The sequence below is a fragment of the Podarcis raffonei genome, chromosome 2 (assembly GCF_027172205.1).
Source record: "Podarcis raffonei isolate rPodRaf1 chromosome 2, rPodRaf1.pri, whole genome shotgun sequence".
Lineage (NCBI taxonomy): Eukaryota > Metazoa > Chordata > Lepidosauria > Squamata > Lacertidae > Podarcis > Podarcis raffonei.
This window is the reverse complement of record NC_070603.1, coordinates 85,604,548-85,627,832: the sequence shown is the minus strand read 5'-3', so window position 1 is coordinate 85,627,832 and position 23,285 is coordinate 85,604,548. Positions and strand designations below refer to the sequence as shown.

The 23,285-nt window shown below is 39.9% G+C and overlaps 1 protein-coding gene across 1 annotated transcript; it reads right to left on the bottom strand.

Annotated features, from left to right (window-relative positions):
* Window positions 1-856: 856 nt before the first annotated feature.
* RUVBL1 (RuvB like AAA ATPase 1) lies at window positions 857-23,040 on the bottom strand. The gene is made up of 11 exons (XM_053377978.1): window positions 22,734-23,040; window positions 20,971-21,057; window positions 19,301-19,433; window positions 17,073-17,224; window positions 15,639-15,728; window positions 14,577-14,726; window positions 11,875-11,938; window positions 10,483-10,681; window positions 7,339-7,441; window positions 2,413-2,504; window positions 857-1,355 (listed from the first exon to the last, which is right to left on the bottom strand). Exons 1-11 carry the CDS (start codon window positions 22,872-22,874, stop codon window positions 1,196-1,198), a joined length of 1,371 nt encoding a protein of 456 aa, XP_053233953.1. The 5' UTR covers window positions 22,875-23,040; the 3' UTR covers window positions 857-1,195.
* Window positions 23,041-23,285: the final 245 nt, after the last annotated feature.

The following is a 23,285-nucleotide window of genomic DNA, read 5'->3' as shown; positions in this document are numbered from 1 at the left end:
GCCAAGGTTTTTGAAGTTACTGGCTATAATCCAACATGGGCTTGGGCGTAAATGTGTTTTGCAAACTGTTGCTTGCAATCATGTTAGAAAACAACAATTTGAGTGAAAAGTTGGTACTATGAAACACATTGTATAAACTTCATGGAGTGGTATTAGATCTCTAAAGGAATTTTGGGTTGCAGCGGCTAAACATGGCCCACTAGTGCAAGGCCCCTCAAGCTATCTGCACTCTGTAAGCATCATTCTGTGATACTGCTGGTCTCTACTCAAGTCATACTGAGAAGGAGCAGGGGTTAGAATTAAAGGCCCATTTGCTCCCCACCAATTCCAGACAGGTATACTCAGTGCTTGTTGCAAGACTGGACACCAGAGTGTTTACTCTTTCTAGACAAGATCAGTCTTTTAAATAGCTGTCCAGGAGGCAATCTACCCCATCACACCTCCACTTGCCCTGCTCTTCCATGCTTCCTCTCCCCTGGTGCTACTGTACTTGAACTGTCTGTCCTGGAAACAGCCACCCATGCGTCTGCCATATTCCTGTAATTAATACAGCACAGATATTTAAGACTAAACATGCAGGGGTATTTCCTCTTACACGGGCAGGTACATGTACAGTTTGCCACCTGGGAGAGTGACAAACTGTGCTACATCCAAGTTTGGTTATTCAGCAATTTAACTTGGAGAATTTGGCCCACCTCTCCAAAAGCAAGCAAAAGCCTAGAATCCAAGTGAATGCACCTTCAAGTTTTCATTCCGAAGAATGAAAATGTAGGCAACAGCATCACTTTTACTGGGTTATCCATCCTTTGTTGACAAGGTTTGAGGGACACTCCAAAACACCATTAGTCCGTCAAAATTAAACATTTTAAAAACAAGTTCACATTTATTTTTAAACAAAACCAACAATGAAAATAAATTGTCTTTTCTAAGCAACTTAGCAATCAAATCTAGAAGAGGAATATAAGGGTATGCCAGCCTGCATCCATTTCATATAGGCACTCAATATATGAAACAAGAAGATACCACAGACATCGAAATGATTTCATTCCAACTTGGTGAACTAAGAACAAAGGAAATGCTTCTTCTTGCTACAAAACAGTATTGTGATATTTAAGAACTTTTCAGTTCCAGTGAAAGTTAAAATTTGGAGAATGTTAAAAGAGGCTCTGAGGACTAGAAAGGCTAACAAACTTCTTCACTTCATGTATTTCTCCTGTTGATCCGCCAGTATTTTTGCCGAGGATTTGGCATCATAGAAGAGTTCATTTATTTCTTCAACTTGTTCCTTTTCTATGCTGTCTTTCCCATTTATCTTGGCTAGCAGATTGGCTGGTGTGAGTAACTGCACAGCATACCTATGGCCAAATAATAAGAGCATGTGTCAAATTAACATGCCAGCTACAAAGTAGAACAGAGAAAACTCCTCAGAAGAGACACTTACAGAAATATTCCACAGGGTGAATAAATGAACCTAGCTTCCAGAAATGTCCAATGCACCTTATAGCTGGGGAAATTAAACATTTAAGCCAAGAGCCGAAGAGGCACTTAAAGCACACCCACCAACTTGACTCTTCCCACTTTGAGCAGTGATGCCACCTCCCATACCAGATGAAAAAACATGAAGAATTTCAAAAGCTATTTGTGATGTGGAAATGAGGCTGTGGTTTGAGAAACACAACTTCATAATTCCTCGAGTTGCATGGAAATGAGTGCAGTTCTTTAGACGCTGGTCCCCCCCAGTGACATTCGCAATAGTACTAGAATCTATTTTCAGGACTCCTCATTGCCTTGCAAGGAAGTTGTAAAAAGAATCTGCCGGCCACACTTTGCACATGAATCTATTCTATTATATATCCTGCTAGGATTGTTACAGAACTCTATTGCAATGGCTATTTTCATGTGGTCTGGAACTTACTAACTCTTGCAAAAATGTCGCTAGCCTTGAAAGTGGGTAGAATCAATTTTGCCAGCCATCAATGGGTGGCTGCAAAAGACATTGGGCTCCCACGTCCAAAATTACTGAATGTATCAACCTGCAAAAATGGCAAGGAGCAGTCAAACAGTTTAATAGTAATATGCAGTCCATTAAAATGACCAATCATTATCATACAACTATTAATTTCTGCAAAGGATTTTCACTACTATAATTTAGCTTGTCTGTAAGTTATGTATATGCAAGTATTTCTTAGGTTAATAATAAAGAGGAACCACCTTTGAATGAAATTGAATGTCATGAATAAAAGTGGATTATGCAATACTGATGGAACTCTGAGCTTCGTCATTCAAGCAAATTAGTATTTCACCAGAAATCCACAATAGCCTGCTGGTTACCCCCTAGCTACCTGTTTCTGCCCATCTTCATACCATTTCCAAAACCAGTCATTATCTGACATTTATAGTCAACATGCTTACCTTAATGTTGTTTTGGTGCCTATTTCTCCAAGATGATTCAATGCCTCCTCACTAATATTAATACTCTCTGTCTGGGCACGAAGCTTTATGATCTAAATCAGAAATATATATATAACACAGTTTGGACTTTAAAAAATGCATTTCTTAAAACTGTGTACACACCTTAGCATCACATGCAAACCATATACAGTATTAAAACATAGTTTAAACACGGGCTGGTTTATTTTAACATCGGCTTTCACTGCATCCAATTTAGAACTGCGACACAGTCAGGGATCCTTTCGGGTTGCAAATGGAATAATATTTTGGGGCATTCCTCAAGAACCTTTGTAACTCCTAAACTATGAGAATGATATGGAATATACATATAGTGACCTATAGAATCACAGATCATCAGTACCCCACCTGGAATAAATCTTCAGAACAATTTGCTTGGAAAGTCTCAACTGTCCTTTAGTTGCTCAAATGCATGCCAGACATTTTAGCCCCTTGACAAATAAGATGGTAAAATAAATAAATAAGTAAGTTTCTCTGCAAGGTTCACCTACTCCCACAAAACCTCTCAGATAAATCTAATCTATCAAGAACAGTCTCCAGCTTGTACCAGTTTGAAGATCTTTGTAAAGTTGAAGAAGAAGATATCACCAATAAGCCTGAGCACATAGAGCTGTAACAAAAGTGGCACCAGGCTCCCTGCAGTCCGTATTACCAGCTGAGTGATAAGGGGCAGACTGGATAATGATGTTGTGTTGTAGTGTTGAGATAACTCTGGAACTGCGAGTCTCATATAATACAGGTATTTTTCACTTTGGCAGCTTTGTAAACAAGATATCAAGAAGCACTCGTTTAAATTAAAGCCATAAAAATGCACCAAGGGAATCAGTGTGCGGAAGAGGGGGAAGGGGGATGAGCACAGAATTGGGGCTTCACGTACTAGGCAGCTAGTTTAAGGAACATTAGAATTTGAAGTTGCTCTTGAAGTTGACCAAAATATTAAGGCTAATGCTTCATTTTGTTTATTAAAATATTTAGACTGCACCTCATACAAAACTACCAGATGGTGTTCAACAAAATTTACCAAAAAAAAACCCCCCAAAAAACCCCCCACCCATAAAAACAATACGGAATAATCATAAAATGACTCGTTCATCTTAAATACTTTAAATCATACTGAACAGGCCTGGTGACATAAATAAAAGTCTTCCACCTGCTAGAAATGTATTCCACAGGAAGACTGGCAACACTAAATGCCTGACTTCCAGCTGAAGCTAGTCAGGCTTCTGAAACACAAGGAGACGATTAACAGCGCTCCTACAGAAAAATGTGAATTTACAAGTATAATGTATATGTAATATTATGTAAACATTTTGTATATGTATTGAGATATCAATAAATCAATAAAGAAAAAAAGAAAAGAAAAACAGTGCTCCTATAAATGGTCTCAGTCATCAAATTTGAATATAAGTACATCAGACAAATCCCCCCACCAACATGGAGTTTCTAGCTGATATTCAACTTGGCTGTGATCCGAAGAACTGTGTGCCCAAGTTGGCTTTGGAGTTTTGTTCCTTGATCAGCAACCCACAATATATCATGTCAAGTCGTAAAAATGGCTGATGATTAGGTACTGGGTCAGGATAAATCAGAAGTCCTCTGAATGTGCACAGGCCCTTGAATGAACCTGAACTAAAATCTCTCTTTGGCTCCCGACCCTTAAACCACTGCAACTGAGATAAAGACTAAACCTGAATATAATTTTTAAAGGCCTGTGTAATACTTTCTTCTTTGGAAATACAGATAAAGAATACACAATCCAGTAAATCATCTCTGTAGCCAGTTTATGGGGTGCCATAGTCAACCCAGAATATGTAAAGCACTCTAAGGCTACATGCAAGAATCAAATACCTATTTGGATTATTGAGTCACACCATATCACATTCCCTACTTGCAAGGTAGTGTTCTTTGTGCAGGTACATCTATGTCAAAATAGGAGAAAGGTCTGGAATGCAGGTGGTCCCTACACTATGCACACAGTCTTCTGGTGGTATGCATGCAAATCTTACTTTGGTGGGGACAGGGACAAGGAGGCATTTTTCAACCGGTAAGCACCTAGAGGAATGCATACAAATGGTACTTGGAACTGATCATTCCCCATCTCAGCTGCAAAGAGCTGGTCACAGAGAGGCATGCCAAAGGATCCTTGAAACCAGGGGTGGGCAACCTTTGGTTCTCCAAACGAGGTTAGACTCCAGCTCCCATCATCCCCAGCCAAAGGTCAGGGCTGATGGGAGTTGAGAGTATAATAACATCTGAAGGCACACAGGTTACCCACTGCTGCTGTGAACTATAAGGGTGGAAAGCCCCACTTGCAGGCTGTGTGCAGGGAGAAGGGGTGTAACTGCTCTTGGAAAACCCCAAGCCCCGTTTCCCCCTCTCCATAGGGTCATTTAACACTGTGGAGGAGCAGAACTCTTTAGCAGGGTCAGGTGAGGAAGCACCTGAGGAAGAGGGGAGGCTCCAGGGAGAAAGAAAGAATCCTATTCTGTGCCCTGCCTTTCCTCATCCGCTGCGGACCATGTTTATTTTATTTTATTTATTGAATTTATATACCGCCCTATACCCAGAGGTCTCAGGGCGGTTCACAGAATAAAATCAAAATATAAAAAACAACAAAATAGATAATCAAAAACAAAAACAAAACCCCAATAAAAAGCCCCCCATAAAACCCACATTTTAGAAGGTCCTAGGATGTCAATCAAATCAACCAAATGCCTGGTTAAAAAGGAACGTTTTTGCCTGCTGCCTAAAGGTGTATAAAGAAAGCGCCAGGTGAACTTCCCTGGGGAGAGCATTCCACAGACAGGAAGCCACTACAGAGAAGGCCCATTCTCATGTTGCCATCCTCCAGACCTCTCAAGGAGGAGGCACATGAAGAAGGGCCTCAGAAGATGATCTCAGGGTCCAGGATGGTTCATATGGAAAGAGGCGGTCCTTGAGGTATTGCGGTCCTGAGCCATTTAAGGCATTATAGGTCAAAACCAGCACTTTGAATTGGGCCCAGAAATCTTTACACAATTGCAGAAGGGAAATGTTTAACTCTTCTGTTAAAACACATCACTAAGCAAATCTAAACCCTGTCCAAATGAGATGCAAAAGAGGGGCAAACTGCAGCATATAATTAATCAAAAGTGGATAAGGAACCAAGGGTCATCTAGTCCAACCCCCTGCAAAACAGGAACCACAACTAAAGAAACCCCAAAAGACAGCCAACCAACCTCTGCTTAAAAACCTCCAACGAAGGAGAGTCCACCATCTCTTGTGGAAGTCTGTTCCATTGTTGAACAGCTCTTACTTTCAGAAAGTTATTCCTAATGTTCAGTATCAAACACTACCAAGGGGTTGATTGAGCAGAATCAACAGGGTGGTAGCACTCTATGATAAAGGTCAATAACTAGGATGGACCAAGGCTGTTTCAGTGCCATACCCAGGTCTGAAGCCAGGCAGAAATTGGTCTAGATAATCCCTTTCACCCAGGCACAGCTGCAGCTGGCCACTCTCAATTACTTTGTCCAACGTTAATATTATAATACATAGTATTATGCTAATATTGAAATGAAAACCTCATTGTACAGCTGTATCCTCTAGCCACCTTTGCTGTAATCTATATCAAGGTGCTACAGCTATCCTGCCAGGTACACAAAAACATCCCAAGTATCAATACCACGGCATATTTTGAAAGAAGGCACCACACAAAAGCTTCCTCATGCCAAAGGAAATGAGCCTTTGCTGGTACGTTTATATTCAATAAATGCCTCTGCTTCACCTTGGCACTTATCCAGCAGCAGAGACTATTATCTGGTGACAATGCTTTCCGCCATTGACACTATCTCCTAAATAATACAAAGAATTGACATGATAAACCGTAATGGCTCCTGTATGGTGTCAGCCCACAGCACTGAGACACTAATGAGGGGGGATCTTTGACAAGATGCCTCATAATGGCACCCAAGGATTATAATCAATGCTCCTTGCACCAAGATGAGTCCTGCTGCTTACTGGACTGTTGCTCTAGCCAATCATTGAAAAAATCTCGTCTAGATCAACTATAAAATGGATCCAAGAATACAGTAAGCAAATCACTGACGGAATACGAACCCCAGGAGTTTACAAATGCACATACTTCAAATTCTAACATGGAGTGGTTTCATTTCAAACTGAGCAAATATTGAAAAAAAATAAGATCTGGAATTAAGAAACACAAAAAATGTAAGCGGGACCGCCCTTTCAAGCGAAGTGTAATGAAGATCTGTTCCCATCACATTTCTATTATGATGAATTAAAAAATCAGTTCACATGGAGATAAATATGGAGAGTGGAACAGTCTTCATACTTATGGGTTGTTTTTAAACAGATCTTTTTGTGGGCTGTTTATTTACCCATTATTGGAGAGCTGTTCTGATTTTATCAGAAGTTGCAGGTTTTTACTTTTGTTGCAAACCATTTCTGGTGATGTCCGAATAGCAAAGAACGCAGCAGACATTTAAAAATAAAATTAAATAATAATAAAAATATAATAAACATCTTAAAGAGGAAACCATAGCCTTCATAGTTTCAAAGCAAGAAATTTGCAGGATGAATTCCTACTTGGATGAAACTTTCCTTCTGGAAAGGGCCACGTATATTACTGTATTAAATATTTTTCACATTATTGTAAGCCACTCAGAGAACTTTGTTATCAGCCAGCATATAAATATTGTTTTAAAAAAATTATAGGACCCAAAAACTTTCTAAAAAACAAATCCTGCAAACCAGTCATATTATAGGTAAGAAGCCAGTACTGTTTCACACCCCGCACCACTGGCTGAGGTTCTAGAGAGGGACCTTTGCTGCCTGCCCCCCAAGATATTACGTAAGTAAGAGAGTTACCTGCTTCATTTCTTGTGGCGTGTATAACATGGTTCTAATTATCATCACCCTATCCAGAAGATCCAGAGGTATCCCATGAGGAGAGATTATATCTTCTGTACCTCTGCAAGGATATAAAGAAAAGTTCAGGTTTATATTTATTTATCACCTTAATAGGCTTGCTGGTGAGAAGCTTTTCTTCTAACATTCAAAGCATCACACTAAGAAATTATATTGGTTGGCGATGGCTTACGTCGCACTGTCCTAAGAGGCAGACTTTGACATACCTCTCCTGAAGAGTAGCTTATATTCTATGTAAATGAGCTAGGCAACAGAAAATCTGGATTCAAGAATAAGGTTGGTGAAACTCTTTGTCATCACAAGGTACCTTAATTTGCAATCTTAGTGCAAATACTGTGAAGTATTTGACTGATGGAACACTCCTGCCTTCCACTCCCACCAATATATTGTATCTATGTAAAACAAGAAAATGACTTTGCCCTTCTAAAATGTGGTTTTTTTGGGGGGGGGTTATTGGGTTGCAGTTTTTATTTTTATTATATATTTTGTGGTTTTATATTTTGATTTTGTTCTGTGAACCGCCCTAAGACCTCCAGGTATAGGGCGGTATATAAATTCAATATATAACAAATAATAATAATAACAATATCTTCTGTTCTCCATTAGAGGGCACTCCAGTTTCATCTAAAAATATTTCTTATTCAGGCGATTACTAGAAAATCATGATCCTACTCAGTTGTGGTATATGAGGAGCAGGGGGGAGGGAGGAGCAGAGCATGGGGGTAGAATGTTAATCTACCCCCCCCCCCATAATAGCGGCTTCCATTTCTAATAATAGAATCATAAACTGAAAATTCTTTCAACACGACATGAAAGACCACTGATACCATTTTAGTCCTGGTTCATAGGAAACTTCTGTCTACAAGAAGGTGCTTTCACTGCACGGGGCCAAAACATCTTTTGCAAAAGCCGAGGAAAGATTGGGTGTGATATAAATTGTAAGGAGGAAGACAGGCTAAGAGCCTACTGACAACACTGTGAGCTGGTGAGGAGAAATTACCCAACAATTACCAGAAGCAGACTGTTCTTTAACTTTGAGAGGTTCACTTTTAAAAACTCTTCTACTGTTACCTGGCCTAAGGAGAAACATATTGACAAGATGACTGGAGGTGTTTATGGGGTGGTAGGCCTTAATTCCAAGTATCCGGAGACAACACTACTTCACAGTAATTTAAGTTTATTAAAAATCTATAGCATGCAGAGCATAAAGTGCAAGTAAGGCAAGAGAAAAAAAGTGGACTGGGTCTCTTCTCCACTAAGATAAGAGAATGGATCTGGGCATGTTCTTTTCTCTACCATCCTCAACCCTTTTGTCAAAATGTACTGCCTAATATTCTGATTTGTGGCTATTAAATCCCTTCCCCAAGCGTCTTAAAAGTGGTTAGCTAAGCGGTTTAAAACAGGAAAAAAATTAGTACATATTCATAAATTCACTTGCTTTCCTGCACCCTCCCCTTGCCCCCAATAGTTGCTCAATTAAGGGAATGGGGTGGGAAACTGCGGGGGGGGGGCGCACTACAGTGGGACAAGTAAATTGGTAGAATTTGCCTTGTGGAAGAATCTTTCCACTTGCACAAGACACTTTTGGATCTAAGCCAATGTCTTCTGCACACAGGTTGCAGAGCAGGTGCCCAAGCTTGTATAAAATGTTGGTGGGCAGCAAAGAATGTGGACATTCAAGAAAAAGCCCGTACTTAATTCTTAGAAGTCCCTTATACACTGGCAGGGTCCTCCCTCTTCAGCAAATATAGGTGTGTGTGAATCATGCAATAGTGGACTAATGCTGCTTTGAAATAGCTATTCTAAACATTTGTCTCTCAGAGGTATTTTCTGTCCCATATGTATATGCAAGTGTGAGAGATGCATTTCCCATCCCAATCAAGTGTCAGAAAGGGCAAGTCCCACCATTTCACATGTTTTCTGTGGCAAATTGCTAGCAGTAGAGGAAAGAGAAGGTAGCAACCTTCAATGCCAGAGAAATCGTCATTTTAATTATTTTTTCAATTTATATCAAGACAAGCACAATTTATTCCATTGTCACTGTTTTACACAATGTGGATTTTGTTAGCTGCCTGAGAAACGTTGAGATATGTATTTAATAAGTGAAATAAACCAAGTTTCAGGAAAAAATGCTGTAAGCAGACTACGAAGTGACACAAGTAGACAACAGTAATGAATAGGGATGAATCTTTGATGAGTACAAGTAGTCTATTTAAGTAAAGGCAGAAATAGCAGTAATACCTGAAAGCCACCAGTCTAGCATTCAGCTGTTAACAGTATACAAGATGGGATCCAGCTAAACTATAAAAAGGGAAAGCAGGTAGTGGCGTTGCTATTATTTCTAAAGCACCAAATGCTTTTTTAAGTGCTGGAGCGAAAATCAATAAACAAAAGCCATTGCCCACCCGAAATCTAATGAACATGCTACAAAAAGAAAAAGAAAGGGAATATTTAAACAAGACATTTATTTCTTTTTATTAAGGAAATGACGTTGCATAATTCTTTTTATCCAAGTGCAATATGTAAACTTGTTCACAGCAAAGCAGCGCAGCTCAAAGCCGTTTGGAGATACAAAACCTAGTCCAAATTATTAAAAGAAGACAGATCACCTCTGAGGGTGATGGTGCCATTATAAAAAGAAACCTGACTGTATGGGATGAAAGATGAGCATGTGCAAAGACTGCCAACAGATGAAGCAGTATAGGCGGATAGCTACAGTGCTAAGAAAAAAAAAGATATGAACAAGTGGCATTTGAAACATTATGGGGAAGACAAGCAAAGTAAAGGAACAGATCTAGGGATGCGCACAGGGCGAGAAAAAAAATTTAAGATCCTGAAAAACCTGACTCTAAAGAAACTTACTAATTCTTGGTCATCAGAGTGTGGAGGTTTTTCCTGCAGTGAAGCCCTTAAGCAGCCCTGCAGCAACAGATATGGTTGTGACCCATCAAGATGATTATCACAGGTGTATCAGCACCACAGATAAAAAGCTCCCAAAGATCATAGCTCTTTGTGCTGAAGCAGCTAACACTGAGGCTTATGGGAAGACGAGAACCATGCAGGACTAAGCTTTAAGCACTGTACCTGATTACACAGTTCCCCCGGTTGGAAGCAAAGATGACAATCGGAGCAATGGAAGATTCCAGCGCTCGGTGCAAATATGTGAAGCACTCAATATCCAGCATGTGAACCTCGTCCACAAAGAGAACTCCGGGGACTAACTCAGCAATGCCTTGATCAATGTATTTATTCACCACCTTGTTGATCTCTCCTCGAAGCTTGTCTAAGGGAAAGATAAAGGTTAACAACCTGATTTATTTATAATGAAAGCTCCAAGACAACTTACAAAAAAAGAGCGGCCCCTTTTGCACCAACTTATTAGTATCCTTTTCTGAACTGATTCACACACAAAAATCTTATGCATAAGGAAATTTAAATTAAATTAAACTCCTTTAAAATGGACGAGGCTGAGACAATGGTTTTGCATAATTATGGATTCAAGTCAATCATTACTCAACTGCTTATTTTTGGATGGAAACCAAAATGGCTTTTTGACTAATGGCTTTTTCACATTCAATATTTGTAAATATTGCTGTTTTGTCCCAAGATTGCACCAGTTTTTTTTTAAAACAAATAAATAAAAATTGGTAAATACAGTACAAGCCCTTATTCTAAATTTAGCGAGTCAGACAACTTTGTTCATCTAGCTCAGTCTACAATGTAAACAATACACTGTCTTGCAATGACTCTCCATGGCTTCAGATAGGGGTCTTTCCAGTCCCAGCTGGAGATGCTGGGGATTCAATCTCAGATCTTTTGCACGCCCATTATTTGTTATCTGCCAAAACTCCAGGATTCTAATTTTTTGTGCTGTCCTTCCATGCATACTATTCACATTCAGTAAGGTGAATTCTCATCCTTGGAGTTTGTGGATAACTTTAAAAAAGGCTGCATAACTTCTGAATAAATGACTAATGACTGATATTTTCAGGATTTGATAATGTTTTCAAAATGCTGGATGCTGAATGTAGGACACATGCTATAGTGCTCAACTATGTATACAAAACTGTAGGTCAATAAATGTAAAACATACTTTGAATAAAGCTTGTTTAAAGAGTGTAAGAGTGGAGTAACAGCTGATGCACTGATGCCTGTTCTGCTGGTGCCCCATTTGAGGAAAGCAAGCAACACCACCAGATTCTGATCAATACTCACAAGTACCAACAAGACGCCCTATGTAGTGTTACACATGAGTAGTGTTACACATGAGTAGTCATTGAACTATGCTGAAACCCATTCAACTTTAGCAGCACTGTGTAATGCACATCGTGCTTCCTGTACATTCCGACTATCCTTCCTTCTGCCTTGTTGAAAGCTTAAGGATGGAATGCTATACACCCACGTCTCACCATGTTCAGTGGGACTCACTTCCGTATAAGCATAGGGGTCAGGCTGAAAGTGAGACAACTATTGTACCTGTGATTTCAGTTTTCTTAGGCTTCATCAACTGTCCCATCATGGAGAGGATATCCTGCCCACCCTAGAGAAAACAAATTTGAAAATTAAGGTTGTATCTTTTTTTGTTACTGTACAGAAAAAGCTATGAAAATTTAATTTGGTCAAACTAAAAATAAAGGGTTGAATTCAAGGTAGCATTAAGCAGATCTCCTCCCCTGACATAACCTGTGTGCCCCCTAAATCTGTTATGGGCAGATCTGCAGATGGCACAGAGGACCTATGGAGGGACGCAGCAGGGAATCCTGTTGCTCTAGTGCTAATTTTGCACTATTAAGTTGAATATGGCCCATAATTCTTATTTCAGTTTTTTAAAACAACATTGAAGTTTCTAATATCAGACAACTACTTTATAAATTCACCACTTTTGCATTCTAAGCATAGTGCATTAGTATATATATATATATGTTAAGCCTCATTCTTTATGTGCACTTTGGAACATGATGATGCCATTTTATTCAGGTCTCAGTAAATTTCGCAATGTTTCAGAACAATAAAATTACTCAAGGAAAATGCATGTATGGAAATTATATCAGTTACAAACATGTTTTTATAATCCTCTGTTAGCTGAGAACTTGGAATTTTGTTTTCCTTCGCTATATAATTTAAAAAATCTTACATACATTGTTAAACAAGAAAATGCTTGTTTTAGTTTTATACAGTATATTCTGTAATATTTCAGATTGGGAAGTTGATGGTCTTTAAAATTATTTTAAAAAATGTTTTAAAAAGTCTTAGAAATAAGTATTGTTAACATTAAGAGTTAGGAGGTATTTCAGCCAGCCAGAAATAATCACACCCGGGAAAACAAATCCTTTGGAGTAATTTCATGCTATGTACCAGCTATATGAATTAACACTACAGCATGTAATCACCGTTATTTGGCTAGCATAGCAGCCCTTCCTCAGGACCATGTATATATTATATACTCAATGTGGAGATATCAGTTCATACAATTGGCATTTCTCCACAACACCCAGGAGCCTAATTTTATTTTGACGAGGGCACTTATTTAAAAATAAAGATGAATATGTTTGTGTGGATATGCTGACAATATGTTATTGTGAGCATGGATGACGTTCTCCAACTGAAGACTGCAATAATCAAGCTTGCATGAACATAGCCTTGTTTAACCCTCAGAACTGACGCTGCAATTGGAGAGAGAGATTAATCTGTTTGCAGCTGCAAACACAAAAAGCCTTCACTGTAACATAGTGGGGACTTTAAGAACTTACCTAACATACTGGAGCATTCATACAGAACTTCTCTAAGCTAAGAGACAAATTGAAAGGGCTATACAGTGGTACCTCGGGTTACAGACTCCGCTAACCCAGAAATAGTACCTTGCGTTAAGAACTTTGCTTCAGGATGAGAACAGAAATCGCGCGGCAGCAGGAGGCCCCATTAGCTAAAGTGGTACCTCAGGTTAAGAACAGTTTCAGGTTAAGAATGGACCTCCAGAACAAATTAAGTTCTTAACCCAAGGTACCACTGTATACTGAGAGGAGCTGACAGTACAAATTCTCATAAAAGCAACTTAATCTGTCCATGGGCATTTAACAAAAACTGGATAGATCCATTAGATATTTCCAAAATGTATCTAGACACCCTGAGTGTAAAGCAGATTAGTTTTAACAATGTGTCAAATACCACACACAGAAAATGCTTTTCCCAAAGGTTTTAGGAGTTCTCTATATTCCACGTCTCTGCATGACAGGTATCAGCTTGAGTCATTGATCCCTGGCAGAGTTGCAATATTGACTTTCCTGCTATATGTGTGCCTTAACGGCTTTTCAAGTATTCACTTTTCAAAACCATGTAATTTGAGTTTAAAAGAAGACAAAAAACTTTTCTGGCTTCTTGTTATTAGAACCAGTAAAAGAACAGAAAAATCAAGACCTCTCATTGACCCCCTATCTCATGGAATATGTTTACATTTTAGTCAAACTATCATATCTTTGCCTGTAGGTTCAAAAAGCCTCACTGTACTAAAATATGTATACAGTTTAGGATGCAGTAGAAATTACTGGTAAAAGGCAGTGAATATTATTAGCACCAAAAATGTTTTCCATTTTCTTCATTGATCTACATGCAATAACCACCCTCACTAATTCCCCCAAAACAAGGTTGGTGGTTTTTAAAACTTGCAAATATTGGTAGTCAAAAACTCTTGGAGATGGCTGCAAATCATCCACAGTTCTACTGGTAGATCCTGATCCCTGTTTTAAATGAGTTTGTGTGTTTCAGGAAAGCCTGGCTTACTCCATACTGCAGCAACAAGGAAAAATAATGGATAGAACTGTGACAGTACTCCTTGACCCTAGGTGCTGGCACACTCAAAAGGGAGGCAAATATCTACTGTTAGATTTTTAGTGGATTGGTCCAGATTTTGTCCGAGGAAAATTCCACTCAATTCTTGCTGATAGAATTCCTTTCCCCTGCAATCCCATACGCCCCCTGAAAATCTGCTCCAGAGGATTGTGGGAGAGCCTCTGTAACAGCGTGGGGGATGGTACAGAGGGTTGCAGAGGGGAATCCACTATCTCTTCCCTTCCTTCCTTAGTGGGAGCCTTTGCAGGATTGCTGCCTATCTTGCAAAAGCAAGACTTCCTTTTCTTCACAAATCTGAAAGTCTGGATGCTTCTGTCAGTATAGTTGAATACCTGAGGTCTAGCATTGGCCACATCCAAGTCATGAAGAGTTACATCCTGGATAATCTCTTTCTTCTTGTGCACATCACCTTTCGGCAAAGGAACATACTCTTCAGCCTCAAGGTCAAACTCTGTTGCATAGGTGTCACACCTGCCTTGCCTCTGTGAAGAGGAATTTGGAAATCACATACACTATATTTATAATTAATGTTATTGCCAATATTGAGAATGACATACAGCTGATAAACAAAGGTCTTGTTTTACAGTGACAACACCAACAGGCTTCGTCTGACAGTTTTGAAAATGCCATGCTTGTCCTTGGAAAAGGAACGACTGATCAACCTATGAAATCGTACTGAAAGCACCTGGTATTTTCTCCATTCTTCTGAAAGAGCGAAACTCTTGCTAAAGGACAAATCCAGCAGATTAGCTGGAGATTGGAGAAACTGTCCTAGACTTCTTGGGACATAGATGATTTATTGTATGATACAAAATATTATGCTCATCCATTAAACACCAAGTATCTCCCTAAACTACATTTTAAATCAGATACGAAGAACATGCTAACTAATGCAGTATTCCCTTCTAGATGCATATATCTTATGGCAAGAACACCAGGAAGATAAAAGATTAAAGGATCTATGCATTTCTTTTTAGTACGACTAGTTATTTCAGGTCTTCTCTCTTCACTTATATATCATGTATGAACACGAACACACACAAGCATGAAGTTAAATATTAAAATGAATGAGAAAACATTTAATAATCATAGTAATAATTTATTACTTATACCCTACCCATCTGACTGGGTTGTGCCAGCCACTTTGGGCAACTGTAACCAGAGCTCTCAAACCAGATGACCTTACTTGTGAATCAAATGATTCCCCTTTAGAGGTGGCATTTAGTTCATGAATGACCCCTCCAAAACAAAAAACACCTCTCTCCTTTCCTGAGCAAAACCACAGCTATCCTAGAAGGAACTGATAAGGTTTTTGGGACACAGACTTTTGACAAAAAGCTGGAAAATCCTGAACCAATACTATGTCAGAGGTTCAACTGTTGTCTTTGCTTTACCTTGACAGCGCCACTGTTTGCTTCAATGTAAATCACATCACCAGCTTCTACTCTTTCCTTCTGCAGACTTTCAAAGATGCTGGGGTCCAACTACAGAGACAATAAATAGAGACCAACCATATTAAGATGCAACTACAAAGAAAGAGGTGTGAAAGAAAGAAAGAAAGTGTGTTAGCTTTTATTTCTTCATATTTATTTTTCTGGGCAGCTTTTATGAGCAGAGTTCTGGCTAGCATAACTTGTCTTAGTCTGCAGCCCACCCCATTCAGCAGAGTTTCTGACAGTACAGGGGGCTGTGAGGAGGACAGGTATGAAAGCCAGCTTGAACCAGCCCTGGTAAACATACTTAATTCTGGACTCAACGCAATGTGTGAGACAGACTTCCAGTTATTGCTTTTCAATGACAACAATTTGTAATTTGGTACTGTTGCATTAGGGACACGGGTGGCACTGTGGGTTAAACCACAGAGCCTAGGACTTGCCGATCAGAAGGTCGGCGGTTCGAATCCCCGTGACGGGGTGAGCTCCAGTTCCTCGGTCCCTGCTCCTGCCAACCTAGCAGTTTGAAAGCATGTCAAAGTGCAAGTAGATAAATAGGTGCCGCTCCGGTGAGAAGGTAAACGGCGGTTCCATGCACTGCTCTGGTTCGCCAGAAGCGGCTTAGTCATGCTGGCCACGTGACCCGGAAGCTGTACGCCGGCTCCCTCGGCCAATAAAGCGAGATGAGCACCGCAACCCCAGAGTCGGCCACAACTGGACCTAATGGTCAGGGGTCCCTTTACCTTTACTGTCGCATTTATTAAAATAGTTACGTTTTACAGTAATTCCAGTTTCACTGAAACTCAGCATACATTCCTATCTGTACTGGTAACATATCAATCAACTGAATTAGTTCTAACAGTGCAATCCTATTCAGAAGTAAGACCCATTGAGCTTTGTAGGACTTACTTCCAGGGAAGTGTGCACAGAAGTGTTGAGGATCCTGCATTCTGCCCGATGTTACTAGATTCCAAACTCTCAACAGCCCCAGTCAGTCTGGCCAGTGATTAGGAAAGACAGGAGTTGTAGTTCAACAACATCTGGAGGGCCACAGGCTTGTCACTCCTGGTGTATAGTATTGTACCCTAAGTGCTTTACAAATGGTTCTTGACCCAGACAGCTTAGAAGGCAAATAACACTTAGCTTCAGCAGAACTGCATCACCTATCTCCAAATCATTCTTGGAAGCAGGAGTGGGCAATATCTATCAATTTATGTGGTCAAGTGGCAAATGACCTAGAGGACCTATCAGATCATGTGGTGAAACAGAAATAGCAAAATAAATAAATTCTATTGCTTAAAAAGTACCTTTAGTCAACTGTTCTCCTGCCCCTTTTACTGACATGAGGAAGTGCTAAGATGCTGAGAAATGTGTGAGAGATAAGACCCCACCTACCTTGAGCTGTTTAGTTCCTTTTGCAGTTTTGAGTCCGATAATCACATGACTAATGGTTTTGCCATATCCTCCCATGGGGTTCTCAGTCTCACATGGAGTTAATTCTGTGACTTCACCTTCATAAACTTCCTTGGTTTCTTTAATCCTCAAGCCTGTAAAATATTGATTATATAAGCTATAAAAATAATTGCCATTTATAATGGACTGCTCTTGATATTTGCCGCCTGAAGTCATCTTTGCCATCTCCAATACCATCAGGAAATATTTATGTAAAACCCAATAAATTTAGTAGCACTGAAACAAAAGATGAAGAAGGGCCATTTGTTACTTTACCACTTAAACGAAAACTATGTCATGGAAGAGAAAAAACCCATTACAGATTCTAGAGTTATAACCAGTAATACATATTTATCAAATAGGACATTAAAAAGACTGACAGTTTGGTTGAAAAGAATTGCTAAGTAGTTCTTATAATTGCCACCGAAAATCTGACTCTGAAAAGGCGTAAACATTAAACATTATTATTTACTAGTGGAAAATTCTCTGTTTTGTAAGCTCACTAGTAACAATGAATGAATGCCAACTGCAAATAAAATTAAGCAAGTTTGTAGTTTCAAAGTCCTCAGCTTTGTTTACTAAAATACATAGGATAACCTTGCTAAATTGGATCAATCTACAGAGAATAAATTTTCTGATGCAAATAAATTTTTGGAAATTACCCAAATTCATATAGCAACATTTTCTGTAAACTCACATGACTATGTTGCACACGTGAAGACTTCCCTCAGGCTTTCAGATTCTGGGGAAGCTTTCCCCATCTACAACTGTCAAGACCCCCTCCAGACGTTCATTCTATATGCATGGATGTTGGTGGAGGAGTACACAGCTTTGAAGACTGGGCTATTTGTCACAACCCCACTCCCTTGCTTTGGTGTTGCTCAACAGGGGAGTAACAAATGACCAAATAAGGCTATACTCATAACCCTTTGGTACTCATTTCAGAGTCTACTGGAATGTCAAATTAACACACACTACAAATCTCTGCTATTGCAACCCTAGAAATATCCTTTTGAGAATTCTTAATTTGAGAAAGAAAATCTGGATGATTGGACAAGAATTAGAGCATGTTTCCATTAAGCAGAGTAGGCAGTTACCAGTTCTGAAATATGTCTGGATTGTTATAGGTATTAATGGAGAGAAAACCATTTCTCAGAGGAATGTTTTAATAACTTGGGTTAGATAAAATTCAACAGATGGGAGGAGAAGAATTTCTATCTTTCACTAACACCAAATACTTATTTAGAAGCATCTTCATGCTGACATCCAGGGAATGTGGAGCACCAACAATGTGGCTGGCTGTTAAATTATTGCTATCTCTAAGAATGACAACATGGATGACACAGGTTTCAACCGCTGGTTCAAGTTTCCAAATCTGACAGGGAACTTCATCACATCAAGGAAATATTGCAGACTGCGCTCTCTCCATCTCTCGGCTCTCTCCCCCCCGACCCTGCCAATTTAACAGTAACTTAAAGAGCACAGATGATTGAGAGTCTCTTTCTTACAGAAATCAATGGGCCACTTTTTTCAGTTGCAAGAACTGATGGAAATGTTTCTTCACCTTAATGCCATTCAATACTAAGATGAAGTCTGTGGTAAATCATGATACAGAGCCCCGGGGAATTAATGGATGTTGGACGCAGTAATAAAAACAATTAGGGTATCTTTAAGCAATCCAAAGGTCTGTAAAGGGATAGTTCTATCAGCTGTCAACAGTAAGTAAAATAGGAAGATTTTAGATGCTTAATGTTTTGCTTGCAAATCCAACTCTTCCTCTTGACAAACTGAAACAATTCAATTGATAAATCCACAAGTACTAAAGAGAAAATTAACCTAATTGAAAAGCTACTCGTCTTGTTAGCTACAAATACCTTCTTCTATTTTGTCCAGCATTATGCAATGAGAATGCAGAAAGGCAGAGTATCACTCTTGCACTGTTTGTGACTGAAGCAAGAGTCAACTAAAATGCCTTAATGAAGAAAGCATTTACAGAGCTTATGCAAATATGCTAGCAAGAGATTCAGTAATTCTGCAGTAATATTAAAAACTGAAGCAAGATATGATTTATTAATCACAACAAATGATAACATATATGTTATACATTCAACTGAACAAAAAAAAATATAACCTTGCACTGATAACTTATTTTCTTGTTTCAAGTTACGTACCAATTGCTCTTCTGAAATTTTCCATCAAGACCTCTGTCTTCTTTATTTCAGTAGAGTACACTTCACTTCCAACCATAGGGCAAAAGGGAACCTTACTACCCAACTCCTGAGCAATAGCCAAAGCCAAAGCAGTCTATGAAAATAAAAAGTCAAAAGACTGAGCAATTATACAGAAATCTCAAAATTTCAGAGAATTTAAATAAATTAGACAGCCTATCAGGTTTTAAACTTAAATTTCAGTAGGCCTACACTAAGTAGGATTAACTTTGGATACAACCTAATGTCCTTGTAAGTGGAATATTGCTTAAAGGATCTTCCCACTGGAGGAAGCAGAGGGGAGACCATTTTTGACATTTCCTCATTTTCTGCCCCATGCAAAGCAACTCCAGGGGGCTGAGGGAATGTTCCAGAATAGTGGAGTATTGGAGGATGCAGGGAGGCCATTTTAACAGGACCATATTTATCAAAATAGGCTAAGGAGGCTCTTGCCTAAAGATCATGATTTTCACAATGTAGTGCTAGAACAGTCTACTATTTTTTCCAGAGAGATTTACCAGTTAAATAAATCCTTCTCTAGTCTGGGGGTTAGATTTCTATAATATGGTGCTGGTTTTGGGGGCTAGATTTCTATAATATGGTGCTGGTTTTAATGATGATGGAAAGGGGGATGGAATTAATCTGCCGAGATCTGCAGCAATTTTCAAATGTTCCATGGGGGTGGAACAAGTTTAAGAACTACTGGTTTAAAGCTTTTTAGTAATTTGTTAGTTCTAGCATGGCTCCTAAAGGCTTCTTAGAAATGTGTCCAGAATTGCTGCCTAAATAAGTATCAGTAAGTATCAAATAACTAACTACTGTTAAAAGGTTGCATATTCACATAATTTTTCACCTAGGACAAGCATACGAGTTTATTTAAATATCTCCATTAGGTGCCATCTTTAGACAGCAGGAAAAATGTTTCTCTTGAACCAGGCATTTGGCGGATTAACATTCTATGGCCTTTTAAATGTGTGTGGGGGGGCGTTGTTTATTGGTTTGTTTTGCTTTTGTAAAAAATGTATTCTTTGTTTTCATTTTTATGGTATGAATTGCCCTGTGTTCTTCGGTTGAAGAGCGGCATACAAATTTAATAACAATAATACTCCTACAATACAAGGATCAAATGTTCTGCAGTAGTTCATTTCTCCTCCCATTCCACTGACCAAATGAGTTTAGAAGGTCTGATGCGTATGCGTGTACTGTACTCTTTGCTGTACTCTTGTTGACACCTGCTGGAAACATTTGTTAGGCAAGCCCTTAAAGGCATATAAAAGTTACATGTGCTTTATTTCTTTCTAGCTGCTGTTTATTTTAATGCTCTTTTGAATATCTTAATTTTTGTGATGTTGTTAATATTATATTATTTATTATTAATAATAAATATTATAAATAATATTGTTTATTATTGTATTTCTGTAAACCAATTGAAGATTTTTAAATTTATTTTTTTACAATCAGCACATAAATTCCGTAAAATGACGTATGCATAAGAACAAATGTACAAGCTACTGGGAAGTAAAAGGTAAGGGAAAGAACCCCTGGACGGTTAAGGCAACTATGGGGTGCGGCGCTCATCTTGCTTCAGGCCAAGGGAGCCAGCATTTGACACAAGTATTTGACATAAGACATACCTTTCCAGTTCCAGGAGGTCCTGCCAACAGCACAGCTCTGCCAGCCATCTTCTTGCTTCTGATCAATTCTACAATAACACCACAAGCCTAAAACATAAAAATACTAGTGTTATAGATACTGGAGGGTTTGGGGTTTGTTTGTCTTTTGCTTTTTAAAGTCCTTGTTGAGATTAGGAACAGAAGGCATTTGCAATAGCATAGGACACCTATCATTTCACAAATACAACAGCTATATAAAATCTTCTGGCTTGTTTGAGTAAATCCACTCAATATCTTGCACAATCACCAGTTTAAAATGATGAAAGTGAGGGATTTGGCCAAGATCTCCCACCAAGCTTGTATTGGCAGAAGAAAAATAAGAACTTCGGAGTGCTCTTCTTTTTATAAAGTTTCTTATTAACAGCTCACCTGATGTTGAAATGGCTAGTTTGCAGACTGGTGGAACGTTAAATGTACTAACACAAATTTTAAAATGTAGGCATGTCCACTCAGAAGGGCCACCGTGTTCAGTGGGGTTCACTGTTTCAGATTATATCTTTATATATATGTCTCTGAATTCAGTACAAACCAAAGAAATATGAACTCTGAAAAGGCCTTGTCTTCAATACAGTTCTAAGCTAAGCACCAAATTTTAGGAAGCTGATGAAAGGTGTGCAGCAAGGCTGCAGATGCAGCTATGGCTTTGATGCTCCATAAAGCCCAGCCAGTCAGATTTGCCCCTAATAATAACATGGAGAAGCATGTACACCACCTTGAGTTCCTTGAAGGTGGAATAGAAGTGTAAGAATAAACAAACACAAATAAGCTACATCTTAAATGATACACCATGAACTTCAGATGCTATGTCTATCTGACAAGCAACTGCTCAGTTTGATCTTCTCACTTAATAAAGACCCCAAATTAATATCCTTGAATTGAAGCAGATTTAGGTTAAGCATACAGCAGAGATTCCAAGCTCTGTATGAAGATCCCCTTCCTAGAATAGCCAGTTATTTTATAGTTTATGAAAAAGTTACACAAGGCAGGGATATAGGATGCTTAGCATTTGGTTGAACCTAATCTGATTTTTTTTTTTTGCGGGGTGTGTGTGTGTGAAACGTGACCCTGCATATGTTGTTGGCCTCCAATTTGGATCAGGCAGAGGGCCTTCTTGGCAGTGGCACCACCCTATGGAACACCCTCCCACCAGATGTCAAAGAGAAAAATAACTACCAAACTTTTAGAAGACATCTGAAGGCAGCCCTGTTTAGGGAAGCTTTTAATGTTTAATAGGTTATTGTATTTTAGTGTTCTGTTGGAAACCGCCCAGAGTGGCTGGGGAAACCCAGCCAGATGGGCGGAGTATAAATAATATATTATTATTATTAGCACCAGCCACAGCATGATGTGCACAGTAGCCCATGAACATTCAGGGGTCTCTCGGTGGCTTAGATAAACTCTCCTAAAGCGATTTTTTTGGGGGTGGGGGCCACTCCTAACTTTCAATCTGCTTGACCACGCTCGTCTCAAACCACAACTTATTTCATGGCTTGAAACGGAACAAGAAGCGAAGCTGCATCCCCACTCCTTATGGCTCTCTTTCGGCTGCCGTCTTCCCCCCTCTGGGGTTGCACAGCTGCACCAGCGCCTCCTTAGGGAGACGACGGGCCCAGGGGGCTCCTGCCCGTCGCCTCCGAGTCGAAGAGCCCGAGGATAGGACAGGCCACGACGCGGCCGGACGGGACACCGCCGTGGCCGTGGCGCCCCGCCAGTGCCGCCCTCACCTCCCGCGCGTTCTCCTGCCCGACCAGCCCGGCCGCCGCCGGCTTGGCTGCGCCGCTGTCGTCCAGCCCCAGGCCCTTGACATGGCTGTGCGCGGCGATGCGCTGCGTCTTCGACGTGCTCTTCACTTCCTCGATCTTCATCGCGCCGCTGGCGACCAGAAGCAAAGGAGGCCCCGGGAAACTCAGCCCGCCGCCTTCTCCTCCTCCTTCTCCTCCTTCTTCTTACCGGCCGCACACGCAGTTAACATGCGGCACCCGCGCGTTACCAAGACTCCCGGCGCTCTGCCGTCTTGTCCTTGCCCCCTTTCAAATAACTGGATAACGGGAACGTGCTATCGCTTGCCATTGGGCAAATCTCCTGTCAATCAGAGGTCGTGGTTTCTCCCCCCCCCCTTTAGGCCCAGGCAATTCAGTTTAGTGCACCTTCGAAGACGCTCCGGTTTCACCCGGTAGTTGTAGAAATAGAGTACCGGCAGAGAAGGGTTGCAGCTGGGAAAGAGCCCCCGGAATTTTTGTATGGCTCGTTGTTATTTTCTGGCATTTTAGCAATGC